General features: G+C 44.4%; 1 protein-coding gene across 3 annotated transcripts; it reads right to left on the minus strand.

Annotated features, from left to right (window-relative positions):
• Positions 1-239: 239 nt before the first annotated feature.
• Positions 240-20,818, minus strand: LOC132836743 (N-acetyllactosaminide beta-1,3-N-acetylglucosaminyltransferase 2-like). Of its 3 annotated transcripts, none has more exons than XM_060856170.1 (2): positions 20,504-20,818; positions 240-3,215 (listed from the first exon to the last, which is right to left on the minus strand). In XM_060856170.1, exon 2 carries the CDS (start codon positions 3,202-3,204, stop codon positions 1,978-1,980), a length of 1,227 nt encoding a protein of 408 aa, XP_060712153.1. In that variant the 5' UTR covers positions 3,205-3,215; positions 20,504-20,818; the 3' UTR covers positions 240-1,977. The 3 variants fall into 3 exon arrangements, with proteins under 3 accessions (XP_060712153.1, XP_060712154.1, XP_060712155.1); XM_060856171.1 differs by having other exon boundaries at positions 20,714-20,806; XM_060856172.1 differs by lacking the exon at positions 20,504-20,818 and adding an exon at positions 12,646-12,739.
• Between the last annotated feature and the right edge of the window lie 1,105 nt (positions 20,819-21,923).

The following is a 21,923-nucleotide window of genomic DNA, read 5'->3' on the forward strand; positions in this document are numbered from 1 at the left end:
CTTTGGAACGACATGTAGTGCCACACATCTGCAGCAACTGATGCAGATGTTTGTGATTTTGTGGGACGCGTTTATTTTATTAATTATTTAAAGTGAAACACTCATTTTTATGTACTATTTGCCTGTAATCAGCCTGTCCTCTTATTGACTGTAAATGGTCACCATTGAATAATATAAAGGTTGCAATGCGCAACATTCAAGTGAGACGTTAATAAGCAGACTCTATAAAGTACACAGACTTTAATCAAACAATTAATTTAATTAACAATTTAAAAAATCTTCAGCAATCTCTGGTCACAGTCTGTCACTGGTTCGGTACAATTCATCATCAGAATCTTTACAAACCAAGAAGTATTAATTTCTCCTAGCGCAATCTCACAGATGATGAAAGCCTAGACCTTGCTTTCACAACCTACCCACCACTTCTCTCTCCCTCTCAGTGCATTGGCTCTACAGCCATCTGCGTTTTGGTCATTGCTGACAAAGAGGTGAGGTACATCAGGAAACGTCATTTGAGAGGGACCCATCACACAGGGAGAAATAAATTTTTTGCCTTGATTGCACAAGGATAGAAGAGCTGGCATCAAAAACCTTTCTCAATCAAAGTAGGGAGTCATTTGGTTCTTTGGATAGATCATCCTTTTGAAGGCAAGAATTTCTTCACCCATCCCCAATTGCCCTTAAAATGGTGGAAAAGATTGTCTACCTGTTTTAATCACATTCTGGAATGGATCTTGAACGCAAAGCTTCAATGTCAGAGATTTCTTTGATGAACTACAAACATAGATCAGACAGTGACTCTACAAAAGCCACAGTGCAGGCAGGTAAGCAAGTTCAAACCAGCCTATGCTGAAGGACACAACCTTTTCAAAGGTTCTTCCTTAATCTAGTGTTTCTTTACATAGATTTGCATCCCTTAGACATCAGTTTTTATTTTTAGAAAGGGTATTTTCACACAGACTTTATTCCTGCTTTTATTAAGTGGGAAGAACTCCCAGGCTAACTACCAACTTAAACCATATCACAAACGCTCCTTCCTTAGGTAAAAATCACACACCAGGTTATAGTCCAATGGGTTTATTTGAAAGTACTAGCTTTTGGAGCGCTGCTTCTTCATCAGATGGTGATCCTGTTGTGTGATTTTTAACTTTGTACGCCCCAGTCCAACACCAGTATCTCCAAATCGTTCCTTTCATATCAATCATGGTCTGATGTGGGACTCAACCTCGTGCTTCTGACAGAGAGACAGGGACACTACCACCACCCAATGCTCTGTACAAGCACAGTGCCATTTTCTTCTTTCTTTAAAAAAAACAAACAAACAAACAATCTGTTCAGAGATGTTATGACACACCTCTGGAGCAGATGGGACATGAAACAAGACTTCCTGGCTCAGAGTAGGGACACTATCACTGCACCACAAGAGCTCCTATACAATAACTGTGTGTTCTTCTAAGATGTCTTCTCATGAACCTGTTTAGAGATGTTACTACACACCTCTGGAGCAGGTAGGATTCGAGTCCAGGTTTTTTGGTTCAGAGGAATGAGCATACCACAGTGCAATAAGGCAATCCAGAACTGCCATTTACATCATCACACAAAGTATACATTTGTATACAATTTGCCTCCCAATTATACTCTAATTGACAGCAGAAATGCTGCCATCTCTCTGCAGAGCAAGCAGCATTTATAAAGGTTAACATATGTGTAGGCTGACCTCTCACCAGAACCAGAAGACCTTAAAAGTATCTGATTGATACTAAAGCAGCCATATCGATAGCTACACCTCTTGCAGCCAAGTCTGTTCCACCTTCAGCTTTCAGAGAATGGGAAAATCCTCCCATTTTCAGGAATCTTCAGCTCCACAAGGAGGAAAATGAAGTGGGAGTCAATGTGAATCTTTCAGAAAACCACTTGATGACTGATGCTTTGGGGAAAGGATTATCCCCTTGGCAGGAAGCATGGGAGGGGGAGACACTAGCACTTGAGGTCTGGGCTGCGCAGAGCTCTCCAGAGTAGAGCCGTTTGCCTGGGGCTGCGCTGATGGACGAGAATCAGGTTGCTGTGGGCGCAGGGATTATCTCGGTGCTTGGCCTCAATGTCGAATGTCTGGAAGCCAGAGTGATGCAGTAAGCTAATCTTGAGTGCCATAAAACACATCCCAGTGAAAACATCATCAATTGGGAAGAATGGGATGTAGTGAGAGACTTTGTAGAGAGATCTGACCAGGTTCCCCGAGTACAGGAAACCCCCACCCCCAGCATAAGCTGGGTAGGCCCCATCGTAGAAGGATTTGGGAATGCTGTACTTGCTTTTCTTGTCTCGGAGTGGCGTGGCATTCAAGATGGTCTGTCCAACATAAAGTTGGCTGCTTATGTCATCGCTCAGTGATTTCAAGTACGTCACCATCACGGGCGTGTTAACAAACACGTCGTCATCCCCCTTGAAGACGTACCGGACATGGGGGCAGTGGACTGTGGCCCACTTGAGGAACAGGTGGTCCTTCAGGGTGAGGTTAAAAAGAGTGTCTTTGAACTCCCACTGGAGGATATCCCTGTACAGCCGGTTCTCAAATTCCAGCAGCCTCCAGAGGTCGGGGCCATCGCCCACGTTGGAGGCTGAGCCCAGGAGGAAGACAGTGCGGACCTGCATGTCCTCCACGGTGCTCTCTTTACCCCAGGTCTCGCGGATGGCCTGCCTCCTCTCAAAGTTAGCGGCTGCCGACTTGATCACGAGAAGCAAGAAGGTGTCACCGTCGCACTTGTCTGGCTGGTTGATCCGTTGGGGGTAGTCCTTGCAGTTCATGTAGCGCAGGAAGTCCCCGTGGGACTCGGAGAAGGAGTAGGCCTCAAGCACCTCAGGCCCCATTCCGGCTTCAATGCAGTTGGACGAGGGGCTGTAGGAGGAGGTACCATTGAGAATCAGGCGATCGAGCAACTGGAACATCTGGTGCTGCCTGTGGTTCCAGAAGTTGTTCTTCTCCGGGATAAATCTCTTGAAACTGGAAGAAATGTTGATCAGAGAGATCTTACTTTCGTTAGTGGCCAAGCTGGGATAGGAGACGTTTGTAGAATTCAGCCAATTATTGTGGACGTATACTCTCTGAACTTGCATCAGGTCTTTGGAATGCCAGCTCAGAAAAATATGGAGCGTAGCAAGGCCTAACACAGCCACCACTGCTAGGCGTAACTTGGAGTGTGCCATTCCCCTCTAACCTGGAATAGGAAAGTAAAGTATTAGAACAAGGTTCTCATCCAAATGTACAATAACAATTTGAATTTATATAGCACAGTAAAGGAATTTCAACAAGCCACTCTAGGGCAAAGTCTCAGTAAAAGTGGTAGGGTTCCAAGGAATGTCTTAAAACAGGAGTGGGATTTCCAGAGCTCACGCCCAGGCACAGCCACAATGGAAGTGCAATGGAAAACAGAAATACTCAGGAGGCCAGGGTTACAGAACTTCCGATATCTCTGAGGGTAACAGGGCTGGTGAAGGTTACAGTGGAGGGGTTTAGTCAACAGGACCAGGATGTATATCCAATCCACTCAGCATCCAATAGTACTTTAGAATGAGAGTCTAATTCATATTCGCCTTTCAGTAACTGATGATCACACTCGAGTCCAGAGGGAAGGGGAGAAGTCCTGGCTCCTGCGCCTCAGTTTTGCATTAGGAGGGTAGTTTAGGATCATACAGTCTACCTTGCTTAGAATCTGTCACAAATCCAACATGATCTCAACAAAATATAGGATGAAGAAATAGATGAGGAGTCATCTGGACTCAAACGTTAGTTTGCTCTCGCAAAATGGGTGCTGCCTGACCCGCTGTGATTTCCAGCATATTTTGGACATAAGGGCCTGGTCAGGGCTGGAAGTCACTGCTGAATTTTACAACTCCCAGGCTGCGCTGTCGGACTGCTGTCCAAACCTCTGCAGGTCATTGTCACTGTCACAGAATCCATTCCGGGTTAGTTAGTAGGTGGATACATATTCGGCATGGGTGGATGGGGATTGTAACATGAAAGTATTATACTTCTGTCAGGCAGCCCTGGCTGGATGGGGATGGAAGGAAAGACACAAATAGAGGGGGGGGGGGGAAAAGAGAGAGAGAGAGAGAGAGAGAGAGAGAGACACACAGCCGAATACAATATCAATCCAGAACTAAATCTCTGTGGGACCTGCCGAGTCTTGTCTCACTCACACGATGGCTGATAGCACAGGCCAGAACAGGAAGAATCGTTGGAGGTGAAATGAAAAGTAAATTCCTGTTGTTTCACAAAACAGCATGGAGTTTAATCAGAAGATTCCTGGGATCTGTATCACCTGGGCAGTTTTTGTTGTTTGAACAAATGATCGCAAGCCTGATCAGCTCAGGGTGATCACACAACACGAAACAGAGTCGAAACGTGTGGCTCTGGGAAAGCACAGCAGGATTCCTGACAAAGGGCTTCTGCCCAAAACGTCGACTCTCCTGCTCCTCGGATGCTGCCTGACCTGCTGTGCTTTTCCAGCACCACACTTTTCGACTCTGATCTCCAGCCCTCAATTTCTCCTACCATACATTGGATCCTGATCTGACGGCATGAATCGAGCTCTTTGTTTGAGCTGGTTTTCCCAAATTTCAGCTGTTGTTACAGCATACTGTCATTAAACTATCCCAAAACATCCCAGAGCAGGGACAACACAGTGTTAGATACACAGTATAGCCCCCTCTCCAACTGTCCCCATCAAACACTCCCAGGATAGAGACAGCACGGGGTTAGATACAGAGTAAAGCCCCCTCTACACGGTCCCCATCAAACACTCCCAGGATAGAGACAGCACGGGGTTAGATACAGAGTAAAGCTCCCTCTACACTGTCCCCCATCAAACACTCCCAGGATAGAGACAGCACGGGGTTAGATACAGAGTAAAGCTCCCTCTACACTGTCCCCATCAAACACTCCCAGGATAGGGATAGCATGGGGTTAGATACACAGTATAGCCAGCTCTACACTGTCAAGCTCCCTCTACATTGTCCCCATCAAACACTTCCAGGACAGGATCAGCACAGGGTTAGATACTGAGTAAAGCTCCCTCTACACTGTCCCCTTCAAACATTCCCAGACAGGGACAGCATGAGTTAAATATAAACACCATCTCCCTCATTATCATTATTCTTCACATCCTTCCCAGAAATAAAACCACCTCCTTGCCTCCAGGGTGTTCCTGCATTTTCAGTTTACTCATTATGACAAGGTTAGCGTTTACTGCCTGTCCTCAATTGCGGTGATAGTGGGTCAGCTTTTTGGACTGGGCTGTAGGCCACGTGGCGAAGATACGCCCAGAAAGAAGTTCCAGGAACGAATCTAACTTCCATTACCAACATCCTACCACAGGCTCACCTGGATCAGTCCCAAAACTACTGTGGCTGCACGAAACACATCACAGACTGAGTTCTGTGTATTCTGCAGCAAGTGACTCACCTCCTGCCCAGGGGTTCGTCACCTAGGTGACATGGCATTAGTCAGAGATGTGATGGACTATTCTCCCATTTGTCTCTCTGACAGTTAGTTACCTTGTCCTCGAAATTTTACGCATATCTATGGGATCCCTTCCTCAGTCTTCTAAACCCTGGAGAATATAGAGCCCAAATAAAAGAATTTATAAAACTGAAGAAAAATAACGAAAGAAAGAGAAACAGAGTAGAAATTAAGATGAGCACCAGGAAAGCAAAGAGAACAAATAAAATCAAACTGCAAAAGTAAAGCATGCGAAGACTGCCAAGAGTAAAAATCATCTATCTCCAGAAACTTGATGAAGACCCTCTCGAGGGTATTTAATAAATTGGCCTTCTAAGCTCCAGTGAGCAGAGCCCCAACCGGATTAATGTTTGATCATAAGACAATCCCTACAGGGGATCATCCTACTGAACCTTCAGTAAATGCATCGAATGAAAATGAATGAATGAATGCTGGAGCTCACAGTCAAGAGGTGTAGTGCTGGAAAAGCACAGCAAGTCAGGCAGCATCTGAGGAGGAGGAGAATCGATGTCTCCGGCATAAGCCCTTCATCAGGAATTCTCATCCCTGATGAAGGGCTTACACCCGAAACATTGATTCTCCTGCTCCTTGGATGCTGCCTGACCTGCTGTGCTTTTCCAGTACTACATGAGAATTCCTGATGAAGGGTTTATGCCCGAAACAGCAATTCTCCTGCTCCTTGGATGCTGCCTGACCTGCTGTGCTTTTCCAGTACTACATGAGAATTCCTGATGAAGGGTTTATGCCCGAAACAGCAATTTCCTGCTCCTTGGATGCTGCCTGAACTGCTGTGCTTTTCCAGCAGGAATTGCACTGGGTCAGACAGAGTATAACTCCCTCTACACTGTCCCCATTAAAAGTGGACCTTCACTGAATGGTCAGGACACTCATAAGGAGCAAGAGATTGCAAGCAGCAGCAGGATTGGGGAAAGGGTTAAATTATGAAGAGGAACAGGTGAATGGAAAAGGTGTTTTTGCTCTGCAGTAAAATAGGGACTTTCTAACCCAGGCAATAAAAGATGACTATGGGTTTGATGCAGGGAAGCTATTTCCTCCTGTCTCCTGTGGGGATTTGTAAAAGAGAACATTGAACAATGAAAATCGAAGCAAGGTTAATCTCAGGAAGCTTCCCGTCTTCACAAATCTACACTCTCCACACACGATCACAAAAGAAGAAAATGTTCAATCTCTGTCAGAGAGTTTGGGGAAGAGTGTGAGTGAGTCGGGGGGGAGGGGGGGAGAGATCCGGGTGTGTTGGGGGGGGGGGGGGGGGATGTATGTGGGAGAGGTGGGGAATGTTCGGTGTGTGGGGGGAGGGGGGTTGAGTTTTAATTGAGCAGTAGAACAAGTTCACTGCCTTAAGTACTGAAAGAACTCCACATTCTGACTGTAATATTTCACTTCAATTGGACCAGGAGATGGTGAATGCCAAGCATTCTGGAACTCCTAAAGGTGTTAGAAATGAAGCTGCAGAAAATTAATTCCGTTATCAAATCTAACATTGGGCACAGCATTAGGGAGTGGTCAATTTAGTTAGCTTACATTCAATAAGTGAAGTGACACATAACCCTGGCAATAGCCGGTAAAGGTCTGTGTCTGCCCTGAAGACTAAACAGCACACACAGAACAATGGAGTCATTTCAAACCAGTTTGTCAGGTGTGGTGAACTCAGAGCATTCTTACCTCTGAATCACAGAGTCGCGGTTAAAACCCCACTCCAGGGCTTGGTGTATATAAAAAGCAAGGCATTTTCAAATTTTGTCTTATCACTGCATTGTTCAAAGTGTTGTCTTTCAGGTGGTGCATTAGACCATCCCCTGGTGCTATATCCAAGGACAGCAGTTATCCCCATTGTATGTCCCAGTATTGATGCCTCACCCAAAATACAGGTCATCCCATTGTTTTGTTATTAATGTGGTTAATAATGATGGCAGAATGGGGAAGTTAGTCTGTGACACTGATATAACCAAACTCGAAGAGTTAGCCCTTCACGCACCAACTCAAGGGTCTACAACAAAACTGATCGTAGTTCCACGGTGAGGAGTCAGCCATTTAGGATTGAGAGCATGAGAAACATCTTCACTTAGGTTGTGAATCACAGACATGTCTGTTGAGTTAATGAGTTTATATTCAAGAACACAAATCTATGGGACTGTTCCTTCAATGTTCTTGTGGACGCTAAAGGAATCGAGTGGATCCCTCACAAAGGGAAGCAAGAGCTGGGACATAAAATTGGAGAACATCCTATGGGTTACCATTGACTAGAACAATGGGACTAGCAACTTGAATACCATGGCTACAAGAGCAAGCCAGGGTCTGGGAATCTTGCTGTGAGTAACTCACCTTTTGACTCCCCAAAGCCTGTCCACCATTGACAAGGCACAAGTTGGGAGTGTGATGGAACAGTCCCCACTTGTCTGGATGGGTGCAGCTCCAATAACACTCAAGAAGCTCAACATCCAGGACAAAGCAGCCTGCTCGAGTGACATCATATTCACTACTTTCATTATTCATTGCGTTCATCAAGTGATGCTCAGTAGCAGATACAAGATGCACTGCAGTATTTCACCAGGACTCTTTCAACAGAAACCACCAAATCCACAACCTTTGCCATCTATGACAACAGACACATGGGGACACCACCCCCTACAAGTGCCCTACCCTTGTGGACTGTGCAGTTCAATAAGACAGCTCACCACCAACAGCAAATAAGGATAGGCAATAAATGTTGGCCCTCGCTGCTAACATCCATATTCTGAAAAAAAGAATTCAGATATTAATTGCATTCCATTACGACCATGATTGGAGAGCAGATAGCACTTGCAATTACAAGCAACAGGAAGATGTGGTGATGAACACAAGCTAACTGTGATGAGAGACATGATAGTGCTCATTATGGGAGTTAGCATGACACAGAAGCCATTCAACCCATTGAGTCCATGCTAGTCCAACGACGATGGGAGAAAAGAGACACAGACTGGCGTTGCTGGATGAGAATTCTCTCCCATCGCAAAACTTCAGTTTTACACTTCTCGATGACACTCCTGCTTAAACCTCTCAATAGCTTCATCCCTCCCTTAATTCTAACTTGATTCATATAGAATTATAGAATAACTACAGGGTAGAAGCAGGCCATTCAGCCCATTGAGTCCACACCAAAGAACATCCCACTCAGCTTCCCCCCCCTCCCCACAACATCCCTGTAACCCTGCATTCCACAAGGCTCATCAACCTAACCTATGCATTCCTGCAATTTCCCATGACCTGATGGTCTGCATCCCAAAGTACTTAAGGAGGTGGCTCTACAAATCGTGGATGCATTGGCAATCGTTTTCCAATGTTCTATCAATTCAGGATCAGTTCCTGCAGACTGGAGGGTGACTAATGTTGTCCCATTTTTCAAAAAGGGACAGAGAGAGAAAACAGAGAATTATAGACCAGTTAGCCTGACGTCAGTGGTGGGAAAGATGCTGGAGTCAATTATAAAAGATGAAATTACAACTCATTTGGATAGCAGGAACAGGGTAGGTTAGAGTCAGCATGGATTTACGAAGGGGAAATTGTGCGTGACTAATCTTCTGGAATTTTTTGAGGAAGTAACTCTGAAGATGGACAAGAGATAGCCAGTGGATGTAGTGTACCTGGACTTTCAGAAAATCTTTGATAAAGTCCCATTTAGGAGATTTGTGAGCAAAATTAGGGCACATGGTATTGGGGGCAAAATACTGACTTGGATTGAAAATTGTTTGGCTGATAGGAAACAAATAGTAGTGATAAACGGCTTCCTTTCGGAATGGCAGGCAGTGACCAGTGGGGTACCACAAGGTTCAGTGCTGGGACCGCAGCTGTTTACAATATACATTAATGATACAGATGAAGGTATTAAAAGTAACATTAGCAAATTTGGTGAGGACACAAAGCTGGGTGGCAGAGTGAAATGTGAGGAGGATGTTAGGAGAATACAGGGTGACCTGGACAAGCTAGGTGACTGGACGGATGCATGGCAGATGCAGTTTAATGTGGGCTGAAAATGTGTTGCTGGTTAAAGCGCAGCAGGTCAGGCAGCATCCAAGGAACAGGAAATTATGCCCGAAACGTCGAATTTCCTGTTCCTTGGATGCTGCCTGACCTGCTGCGCTTTAATCAGCAACACATTTTCAGCTCTGATCTCCAGCATCTGCAGACCTCACTTTTTACTCGCAGTTTAATGTGGATAAATGTGTGGTTATCCACTTTGGTGGCAAGAACAGGAAGGCAGATTACTATCTAAATGGAGTCAAGTTAGGTAAAGGGGAGGTACAACGAGATCTAGGTGTTCTTGTACAACAGTCAATGAAAGCAAGCATGCAGGTACAGCAGGCAGTGAAGAAAGCTAATAGCATGCTAGCCTTAATAACAAGAGGAATTGAGTATAGAAGCAAAGAGGTCCTTCTGCAGCTGTACAGGGCCCTGGTGAGACCGCACCTGGAATATTGTGCACAGTTTTGGTCTCCAAGTTTGAGGAAGGATATTCTGGCTATTGAGGGGGTGCAGCATAGGTTCATGAGGTCAATTTCCAGAATGTTGAAAGATTGGAGTGACTGGGCTTGCATACACTTGAATTCAGAAGGATGAGAGGGGATCTGATTGAGACATATAAGATGATTAAAGGATTGGACACTCTGGAGGTAGGAAACATATTTCCGTTGATGGGCGAGTCCAGAACCGGGGGACACAGTTTAAAAATAAGGGGTAGGCCGCTTAGAACAGGTTAAAAACAGGTAAAAACAGTTTAGAACAGAGTTGAGGAGAAACTTCTTCACCCAGAGAGTGGTGGATATATGGAATGCCCTGCCCCAGAAAGCCAAGTCTCTGGTTACTTTCAAGAAAGAGATGGATAGAGCTCTTAGAGATAGTGGAATCAAGGGTTATAGGGATAACGCAACAACAGGATTCTGATGGAGGATGATCAGCCATGATCATAATGAACGGTGGTGCTGGCTCGAAGGGCAGAATGGCCTACTCTTGCACCTATTGACTATTGTCTATTGACCAGTCCACATTAACCTGCACATCTTTGGACTGTGGGAGGAAACCCACGCAGACACGGGGAGAATGTGCAAACTTCACACAGACAGCTACCTGAGGCTGGGATTGAACCTGGGTCCCTGGCGCTTTGAGCCAGTGAGGTATCATGCCGCCAATATAATTTGAGTACATTACATGATCATCGAAACAAAGGTAACATTTACATGAGATGCAAACTAAGTCAGCTTTTAATACTGTGTGTGATTCACCATATTCAAAATGACAGTTCATATTTATTCATTACTCATGACATGTTGACACACTCTCTACACTACAGGCCAAAGGATTTTTTATTACAGTTTCCAGTCCTTAGCTCCTACATCTCTCCCTTGATTCTTTACTCGTTTAAAACTTTCTAACAATTGGTATACCTGTCCCCAACACAGACTGTGTTTTATACCCAATTCTCACCAGTGTGTCCCACATTAACCTGAATGCTATGAGTCAGGGAGTCAGACTACCCTCACTCTACCAAGACATGTTTTGAACTCATTTGGAGACCATCCAGACAATTTTGTCGCTGCAAGTCAGCACTCTCTGATGCTGCAGCATTCCCCTAGTGCTGCTGTCAAATGTGTTAGCTGGGGTTATGCAGGACCCTTCCAGCAGACACCTTGGGGGGAACTGTTACCAAACAGTTGGTACCTGCACCATTTTGATGGGAACATCCACTAGTCACGTAAGAAGAGAGATAGGCCATTCAGCCCTTTGAAACTTCTCACCCATTTAATTAAATGAAAGCCGCTATATTCTCAGTCTCCCTTTCCATTCGTACCACTGTAAAAAAGAACTATTGATTTCAATCTTGAAAGTTTCAATTGGCGCTCAGCAATCACAGCCTGAGAGAATGTTTTGCATTCTTCCACTGAAAGAAAATTCTTGATTTCACTGTTAAGTAGCTGAATTTTAAGACTGTCATTAAAGGAAATTGTTCCTCTATACCTACCCTATTGAAAATCTTTAATGGATTACGTCTTGGTATTAATATAAGATTTAGGTTCAAAATTTAGATGTTCCATTACTGTAACCCATTCTAGCCCCATGAGGCTAACATGCCAGGATTCCAGATAGGGTATGGTCAAGGATCTCTGGAATGGAGGCACACAAAGTAAAGTCCTAGCTTCCTAGCTGGTCTTTTACATCCTGATGAAGGGCTTATGCCCAAAACGTCGAATTTCCTATTCCTTGGATGCTGCCTAACCTGCTGTGCTTTAACCAGCAACACATTTTCAACTTTTACATCTGTCCACTAACATTTAGCAATGAATGCACACATCTAAATCGCTGCTCCTGCACAACTCCAAGCATTAAGAAAACATTCCAATTTCTCCTTCTTGAATCCCAGTTGGATGACATAACCCTTCTCCACTTTGAATGCTGGCTCCTACAGTTTTGGCCATTCACTTAATCTGTGAGTGCCCCTCTTGTCACTTAATGCCCCCTGCCCGTACTTTACTATATTCTACAACTTTGCAGTAGGAAATAGAATTTGCACATCCACGTCATTAATGGACATGGCAGATTGTTGAGGCCGCTGTTCACCTTTCTCAGAAATCTTATAGATTGCATCCCACCTCTTGCAGAACGTGGACTTTTCCCACACTCTCAATTTCTACTCTCCAATAGTGTGTACTATCATTTGGTCTTCTCTGCAAAATCTTATCAAGAGTTTTCTGGAGATGAGGCCTGTGACCTGTGATGTTCCACAGGGATTGGTGCTGTTGTTTGTCATTTCTATAAGTAAGTTAGATAAGAGGTATGGTTAGTAAGTTCAGGGATGATACCAAAATTGGCAGTATAGTGGACAATGAAGAAGGTCATCTAAGATTTTCAAAGAGATCTTGATCAATTGGGTCAATGGGCTGAAGAGTGGCAGATGGGAGTTTAATTTGGAGAAGTATTGTATTTTGGTAAAACAAACAAAGATAGGACTTATACATTAAATGTAGGGCCCTGGGTCGTGTTGTAGAACAGAGAGACCTAGGGGTGCAAATACATAGTTCTTTGACATTTGCATCACATACACACAGGACAGTTAAGAAGATGTTTATCACACTTGCCTTCATTGCTCAGATCTTTTGAGTACAGGAGTGAGGATATCATTGTTGAGGTTGTACAGGACATTGGGTGAGACCTTTTCTGAAGTACTGTGTCCAATTCTGATCGCCCTGTTATCATAGGGATTTTATTAAACTGGAGAGGATACAAAAAAGATTTACCAGGGTGTTACCAGGTTTAAGTTAAAAGGTAGGCTGGGACCTTTTCTCATTGGAGTGGAGGAGGTTAAGGGGTGACCTTATAGAGTTTTGTAAAATCACGAGGGGTATAAATAAGATGAATGGCAGACATCTTTTCCCAAGGGTGGGCGATTTCAAGACCAGGTGGCATATTTTTAAGGTGAGAAGAGAAAGGTTTAAAAAAAAGACATAAGGAACTATTTTTTATTTTACATAGACAATGTTTGTGTGAGTGGAATGAACTTCCAGTGGAAGTGGTGGATATGGGTACAGTTACAACATTTAAAAGACATTTGGATAAATACATGAATAGGAAAGGTTTGGAGGGATATGGGCCAGGGGCAGGCAGGACTAGTTTATTTTGGGATTATGGTCGGCTTTGACGAGTTGGACTGAAGAGTCTGTTTCTGTGCTGTATGACTCCACATCTGTTTAAACGCTCCCCTCTCCACGCTGCCAGTTGTCTTCCTAAATAGGTCAACTAGGTTAATTAACTAGATTAACTAGACCTATTCTTTGCGATTTCACGTTGACTCCCTCCGGTCAGATCATACTAATCGATGTACTTACTCATTTACTCTGACCCTGATTATAATAGATTCCAATGAACTCGCTGAAGTTGACATGAACTTACAAATTCACTTTCTTTTTCACACTTCTTAAATTACAATAGATAATTTTAGGATCTGGAGTTTTGAAATATTAAGACTTACATCTCTGAAGTTTTTTGCATTCCATTTCGTTAACGCCCTGGTGTTGAAACTAGCAAGATACGAGATTTGACTTTCTGAAACTACATTATCTATACCGTTACTATCTTTTAAAAATCTTACAACCGCAAATCTTTTCTTTTATATTTGTTCCTGGTATATGGATGTGACTGGTTAAACCAGATTATCATCCATCCTGAGTCACACAGAAGGCAGCTCAGAGTCACCGACCTTGTAAGGATGATAGATTTCTTTCACTGAAGGACATGAGGGAACCAGATGGGTTTTTCTGACAATGTACAATGGTAGTCTTTCGACCAGCTTCTTGTACCATATATTTACTGAATTCAAATTTCACCATCTGACATGATGAGTTTCAAATCTTTGTCCCCTTTACTAAATTCTCAAAATTTCATGCGCAGATTATATTGTATCAGTTTTCCTCACTGTGAAAATTGACACAAAGTATGCATCTAACCAATCCATTATGGCTATAACTACATCAATCTTCGGCCCACCCAAATATCCCTTTAGTGCTGGCGTTCTCATCATCAACAATAATTTTTTTATTCAGAAGAGGGTTGCCAAAGTTTGAAAATTGCAGCTATGAAGCAAGATTGGACAGGCTAGCACTATTCTCCTTTGAACAGAAGAGACAAGGAGTGGTGCCTGAGTGGAGGTTTACAATATCTTTTGAGGGACTTGGACAGAAGGGAGAGCGAAAACCTCTTTCCCATGGCAGAGGGGTCAATTACCAGAAGACACAGCTTGGCAGAGAAATGAGAGAGAACATGAGAAACATTGTTTTTGCCCAGACAGTCATGGGTGGTCTGCAATCTGCTGCCTAGTTTGGTGGTTGAGACAGGAGAACTCTCAAATGTGGGCGGCACGGTGGCACAGTGGTTAGCACTGCTGCCTCACAGCGCCGGAGACCCTGTATCAATTCCCGCCTCAGGCGACTGACTGTGTGGAGTTTGCACATTCTCCCCGTGGGTTTCCTCCGGGTGCTCCGGTTTCCTCCCACAGTCACAAAGATGCACGGGTCAAGTGAATTGGCCATGCTAAATTGCCCATAGTGTTAGGTAAGGGGTAAATGTAGGGGTATGGGTGGGTTGCGGGTCGGTGTGGACTTGTTGGGCCGAAGGGCCTGTTTCCACACTGTAAGTAATCTAATCTAATGTTAAAAACCATTTAAGAAGGACTTGGTACTGCACCTGAAACCTGCGAGGCTACAGACCAAGGGCCGGGAAGTGGGATTAGAATGTGAGGCTAGCTTGTTCTGCTGCCACAGGCAAGCTGGCCTCTTTCGGTATTGTAACTTTCCTAGATACCTACATATTTCCGCCCCCTCATCACTGGCTTGTGTGTGGAATGAAATGCCAGAGGAAGTAGGAGATGCAGGTACATCTATATTTAAAATAAATTTGGATCAGTCCATGGATAGGAAAGGTTTAGAAGGATACAGGCCAATGGGACCTGTTTAGTTTGGGAAATGGGACCGGCACAGACAAGTTGGACTGAAGGGTCTGTTACGGTGCTGTGTGACTTAATGATGTTGATGATGATGGCATTCCTTTTCTTATTTCTTACATCTTTGTATCATTTATGACTTCTAGTAATTGTCACACACATTGGGATTTCAGGGTCCCCTGAATTGGCATGAATATTTTAATTCTGGTTTGGCACTATCTTTATGACACAAGTAGACCCATTGCCTTTCAGAGATATCATACATTGTTTTATGTGATACAAAACACTTTGGTCTTAGCCTCTGAACATCCCTTTCTAACGCACTGGTCTCTCTCTGTCCTCCTGCTGTCCTTCCTTTTAAGATACTTCTCAAAATCCACCGTTTTGACCAAACGTTAGGTGATCTGTGGCTCCATGTCTCAAACATTTCTAATTACTCAACCTTTTTTGCGCATGTTATGACACAGTTCCAGCCACTTGAACCAACACCTACTGATCAGAAGCACTTTACCACAACAGCCCTTCAAAATGTTGTTTTACAATATTCCTATGAAGCATGCGCTATTCGGTGAAAAGACACCATTTAGAAATAAAAATTGTTGCTCTGTTCTCATTGCTTGCTGGGGAGATTTGCAGATTTAGGGGGAAAGGTGATGATCTAGTTGTATAAGTATTAGACTCAAGTACTGTTCTCAGGATCCGGAATCATACCCTGTATGGCAGATTTTGAATTCAATAAAATTTTGTAAGTCATAGAGATGTACAGCATGGAAACAGACCCTTCTGTCCAACCCGTCCATGCTGACCAGATAGCCCAACCCAATCTAGTCCCACCTGCCAGCACCCAGCCCATATCCCTCCAAACCTCTATTCACATACCCATCCAAATGCCTTTTAAATGTTGCAATTGTACCAGCCTCCACCACATCTTCTGGCAGCTCATTCCATACACGTACCACCCTCTGCATGAAAAAGTTGCCCCTTAGGTCTCTTTTATATCTTTCCCCTCTCACCCTAAGCCTATGCCCTCTAGTTTTGGACTCCCTGACCCCAGGGAAAAGACTTTGTCTATTTATCCTATCCATGCCCCTCGTAATTTTTAAATTTCTATAAGGTCACCCTTCAGCATCCGACGCTCCAGGGAAAACAGCCCCAGCCTGTTCAGCCTTTCCCTTTAGCTCAAACCCTCCAACCCTGGCAACATCCTTGTAAATCTTTTCTGAACCCTTTCAAGTTTCACAACATCTTTCCAATAGGTATAAGGGTCTAATGATGACCGTGAAACCATTGTCAAGGAAAAAGCCCACCTGGTTCACTAATGGGTGGTCTCAGGGAAGCCCTTTTGAGGAAGGTTCTCTGTCATTCTCACCCAGTTCTGGTCAGCATGTGATTCTGACTCCTAAGTGTCTCACTGGGCAGGTAGGGATGAGCAATAAATGTTGGCCTAGCCAGTGAATAAAGAACTCAACAATATAGGGTGACAGAATGGCTTAGTGGTTAGCACTGCTGTCTCAGAGAGCCAGGGACCTGGGTTCGGTTCCAGCCTCAGGTGACGGTCTGTGTGGAGTTTGCATGTTTTCCCCATGTCTATGTGGGTTTCCTTCCACATTCCAAAGATGGGCAGGTTAGGTGGATTGGCAATGTTAAATTACCCATAATGACTAGGGATGTGCAGATGTGGTGGATTAGCCATGGGGAATGCAGGGATAAGGGGAGGGGGGGTTGGGTCTGGGTGAGATGCTCTTTGGAGTGTTGGTGTGGGCTGAATGGCCTGCTTCCACATTGTAGAGATTCTATGGTTCTATGAAAATTCAGCCTGGTGAACTCTGATCCACTCTTTTTTGTAGTTTAATTCTAAAATCAGACCTCATATTAAATTCAATGATATTATGTTTACTGTTTGCAAGACAGTCCCTGACTTCAGACTGTTAATGAACTCTTCTGCCCAGTCTGGTGACAACCCCATGCTAAAAGTCCATCCTATCTTCCTGTTCAAATTATTTCACTTCCCTCCCTGTCTCTGTCAACTTGTTCAGCTCAAAAGTCCCCAGCTATCTCTGCATACCTCCATTTTAAGCTTCCTGTGCAATCGGCCCTTTGAACCTGCTGCACCATTCAGTGTGATCACAGCTGATCAAGTCCTTTCCAAATCCCTGTCTCTCGGTGTCTAAAACACTCCACCTCTTTGTCAAAACTTTTATTCACCAGTCCCATTGTCTTGCATTGCTTCATGCCATTTCTTGTCTGATTATGCCCCTGTGAAGTTCCAAACAGACATTTGACGACATGAAAGATGCTTTGTAAATGCAATTTGCTGTTGTACCAGTTTATTACTCATCACTAAATCCAGTATGACTGGATTTCTTATCAATCCTAAAATATTGTCCTGGAAAATTGCTCCAATCATTAATTACAGTGAACACACTCACTAACCACACAGTTGCTCGGGTACACGGTTAAAAACATATCCCAGGATGCTGAATACTTTCAGCATGAACAGAAATCCTATTTACTTATGTCGGTTGCCATAGTGACAAAATGGGCACCCTTAAGAGGTGGACAAAAGGAGAGGACCCCAGCTTCTGTCCTAGTCTGGGCTCTGGGTAAGGGTCAGTGTTCTAGTTCCATCAGGCTTTGATCTGAGAGAGACAATCTCCTCCAGGATTGGGAGAGAATCAGAGCTGTAAGTGTTGCTCTTTTGTTTTTGAGGGTCTTTTCAATATTGAAGCTGATTTCCTTGATTCCTTGGAGAAATTCTTGTTGTTACAAGTTTTGGCTTTGTTCTTGGAACTTCACAAAAAAAAATTAATAAAATCATGAGGGACTTGGAAAACACGAATCGCCAAGGAGAGGGGAAAGATTTAAAAGGGACCTAAGGGACAACCTTTTCATACAGAGGGTGGTGAGTGTATGGAATGAGCTGCCACGAATACAACATTTAAAAGGCACCTGGATGCTATATGAATAGGAAGGGTTTAGAGCAATATGGGCTAAATGCTGGCAAATGGGACTAGATTAATTTAGGATATCTGGTCAGCATTGATGAGTTGGATCTAAGAGTCTGTTTCCATGCTATACACCTCTATGTTTGGATTCACTCCAGCCCAGATCCACACTTGTCCTGGCTCCTTACAAAAGTGGAAGGCATAGGATTAAAGTAAAAGGGGGTAAGTTTAAAGGAGAGGCAGTTTTTTTTTACATAGAAGGTAGCTAAGTGCCTGGAGTGGTTGCCAGAGATGGTAGAAGCAGATACAATCACAATGTTTAAGAGGCATCTTGACAGAGACATTAAAAGACAGGGAATTGAAAGATATGGCTTGCATAGAGGCAAGAGGTCTTTAGATTTAGAAAGGAGTCGTGTTGGCACAGGCTTGGTGGGCTGAATGGCCTGCTCCTGTACTGTTCTTTGATAGTGCTGTTGAATTGGCAACAAACAAGGAAATTTGACCTCTCCTAAATGTGGGATTATAACAGGAACTGCTGCCTCACAAACTAGAGAGCCAGGTTCAATTCCCACCTGTGTGTGGAGTTTGCTCGTTCTCCCTATATCTGCGTGGGTTTCCTCTGGGTGCTCCGGTTTCCTCCCACAGTCCACAAATGTGCAGGTTAGGGTGAATTGGCCACGCTAAATTGCCCGTAGTGTTAGGTGAAGGGGTAAATGTTGGGGAATGGGTTTGGGTGGGTTGCTCTTCAGAGGGTCGATGCAGTCTTGTTGGGCCGAAGGGCCTGTCTCCACACTAAGTAATCTAATCTAATAGAAACTGTTTGATCTAAATATTCTTCCCGCTCTTACAGGACCCATTTCTTTCACCCATCACTAGTGGCTCATCATTTCAACACGAATCCCCTCTCTTAAGATTTCCCTTTCTAAAGTCAGACATTTGATGAAGCCATTAATTGCGAAGCATCCCACGGCATCCAATCTTTGACTTTCTGCACTCCTCTGGAGTCTGGTTTTTTTTTTAAAAAGAAAGGCACTATACAAATGCAGGTATAAAGGCAAAATAATGCAGATGCTGGAAATCTGAGAAAAACATTTGGAGAAACTCAGCCAGTCTGGTAGCACCTGTGGAGAAAGTGAGGACTGCAGATGCTGGAGTACCAGAGTTGAAAAATGTGGTGCTGGAAAAACACAGCGGGCCAGGCAGCATCTGAGGAGCAGGAGAATTGACGATTCGGGCATAAGCCCTTCTTCAGGAATGAGCCTGGTGTGGCAAGGGGTCTGAGATAAAGGGCAGGGGGGAGAGAATTTGGGGTAGCATCTATGGGCAGAGAGAGAATCAGTTTAGGTTAGATTAGATTAGATTACTTACAGTGTGGAAACAGGCCCTTCGGCCCAACAAGTCCACACCGACCCTCCGAAGCGCAACCCACCCAGACCCATTCCCCTACATTTCCCCTTCGCTTAACACTACGGGCAATTTAGCATGACCAATTCACCAAAGCTGCACATCTTTGGACTGTGGTTAAAGTACCAAGTCCAGCAACCCTTCTCCAGTGCACCTTAGTTCTGAAGTAGAGTCATATTGGACTGGAGGCATTACATTGTCTCTCTCTCACACACACACACACACACACACACACATACATACATACATACATGTTAACAGACCTGCTGAGCTTCTCCATCCCTTCCTGTGTTTCATAGAATTCCAACAGTATGGAAGGAGGCCATTCAATCCTTAGATACCACACCGACTGTTTAAAGAAACTAGGTAAAACCAAGGACTGCAGTTGTGGGAAACCAGAGTTTAGATCAGAGTGGTGCTGGAAAAGCACAGCAGGTCAGGCAGCATCCGAGGAGCAGGAAAATCGACGTTTCAGTCAAAAGCCCTTCATTAGGAAACTTCCCACCCTGTACCAGTAACCCTGTTTATTTCGTACAAATACAAGTGGTTGTTTCAACTCTTTATCGGAGTTTTACACTCCTTTTTACACTCAGGGGTTAACCTCTCTGCCTTTCAGTAGCGCCTTGTGACAAAAACATTCGGTTTTTAAACAACATCCCCCAGACTCCCCTTGAAATCCAAGTCCCTCAGTTTCACCTATCACCTGTCCCTTCTTCCTCTGAAATAAACCTTCCCAGGATCTGTGTGTGTGTGTGTGTGTGAGAGAGTGAGAGAGAGTGAGTGTGTGTGAAAGACAGAGAGAACAAAGAAATGAAGGCGAACGAAAGACAGAAAAGAGTGGGGGTGGAGGAAGGTTAGGGTGTTAGAGGAGACAATCCACAACAGAGAGGGAGTGGACCATAACTTTTGACGACCTCTGAAGAATTATTGGAAAACACATCAGGAAACTGCCTGGTCTTTGTCTACACCTTGACTGTTCCCACTCCCAAACAACAAAGGGTTTTTAAAAATATATATATATATACTCTGCACAGAAGTTATTCGTATTGCAAAGGGTAAGGGTCTTTTTTCCCCACTACCCAGGACATAACTCCCCCTCCCCTCCCAACATAACTGCAGCAACCACACCCTGGATATACAAAGGCTTCTTGCCTGTTCAGTGAATCCTTGGCTCTCTCCGCCTGTCGAGTCCGCTCACTCACGAGGCATGGGTTTTCTCCTCCAGTCTCCTGTTCCGCTCTGAGTGTGCCCCTCTCTGCCGCTGAGAATAACACTCAGGGTGGGCAAAGGGAGCGGAAGCGAGTGAAGTCTCACACACACGCACACATCCAGCCGGAGAGACTATACACAAAAGGAATGCACCTTCTATTTTTGTCTGTCCCTTAGCGCCGAAATCCTGGTCCACTTCAGCTCAGTTCCCCTCGACTCTGAAAAGCCTGCTTCCTCCAAAAGCCAGCAGTTAAGGCTTTCTTATCTTAAACTCCGCCTATTAATGGGTTTGACAGCCTCTAGTGTTCAGGTAACGGTTGTGCCATTCTGTTACATAGCTCGACTGCTTCCACACTAGAAGCCATGGACTTATGTGGGTTTTTTTTTGAAAGAAAAAAACACTCAACTTGTTCCCGACTATTCTTCATTGATTCCTAGAGTGCTTCAGCCTCTGCAGAATCTGCATATTTACTTGTGTGTTCTCAGGGGTCTATACCTGTTGGTGTCTAACTAACTCGAGTTCATAATCCAAACTGACAGTGCCAGAATGGGGTGGAAGTGCCAGTTCATAAACCAAGACCACCTCTGTCCTCGCAATGTGGAGGTACCTGGGTTGGACTGGGGTGGACAAAGTCAGAATGGTTATGGTCCAACAGGTTTATTTGAAATCCCAAGCTTTCAGAGAGTAGCCTGTTTGTAAGATGAAGGGGCAGTGCTCCAAAAGCTGGTGATTTCAAATAAACCTTTTGGACTATAACATAGTATCGTGTGACTTCTGAATGGGTGGTGCAGTGGCTCAGTGGTCCGCACTGCTGCCTCACAGTGCCAGGGACACAGGTTTGATTCCACCCACGGGCGACTGTGTGGAATTTGCACATTGTTGAAAATGTGTTGCTGGTTAAAGCACAGCAGGTTAGGCAGCATCCAAGGAATAGGAAATTCGACGTTTCGGGCATAAGCCCTTCATCAGGAATTTGCACATTGTCCCCACATCTGCATCAGGTTCTTCCCACAGTCATAAAGATGGGCAGGGTAGCTAGATTGGCAATGCTAAATTGCCCCATAACGCCCAGGGATGTGCAGGCTTGGCAGGTTCGTCATGGGAAATGCAGGGTTATAGGGATAGGTTGGGTCTGGGTGGAACGGTCTCTGGAGGTTTGAATGGCATGTTTCCATACTGAAGGGATTCTATGTGAGAGACTGGGGCAAGGATAGGTAAATAAGGCTGGCCCATCATTCAAACATAGAACCTCTGTGGCCCTAACCCCTGTCAAAAAACCTGGCCTCTCGAGGGAAGGTTAAAAATCTTTACAGCACTATTTCAATGTTAATCCTTCTAGCAGCATCAGCAAAAAGAGATGAC

The sequence above is a fragment of the Hemiscyllium ocellatum genome, chromosome 47 (assembly GCF_020745735.1).
Source record: "Hemiscyllium ocellatum isolate sHemOce1 chromosome 47, sHemOce1.pat.X.cur, whole genome shotgun sequence".
In the NCBI taxonomy this organism is placed as follows: Eukaryota; Metazoa; Chordata; class Chondrichthyes; order Orectolobiformes; family Hemiscylliidae; genus Hemiscyllium; species Hemiscyllium ocellatum.

Coding starts and splice junctions, on each gene's coding strand:
- LOC132836743 (XM_060856170.1), bottom strand. CDS start 3,204: ATGGCACACTCCAAGTTACGCCTAGCAGTGGTGGCTGTGTTAGGCCTT.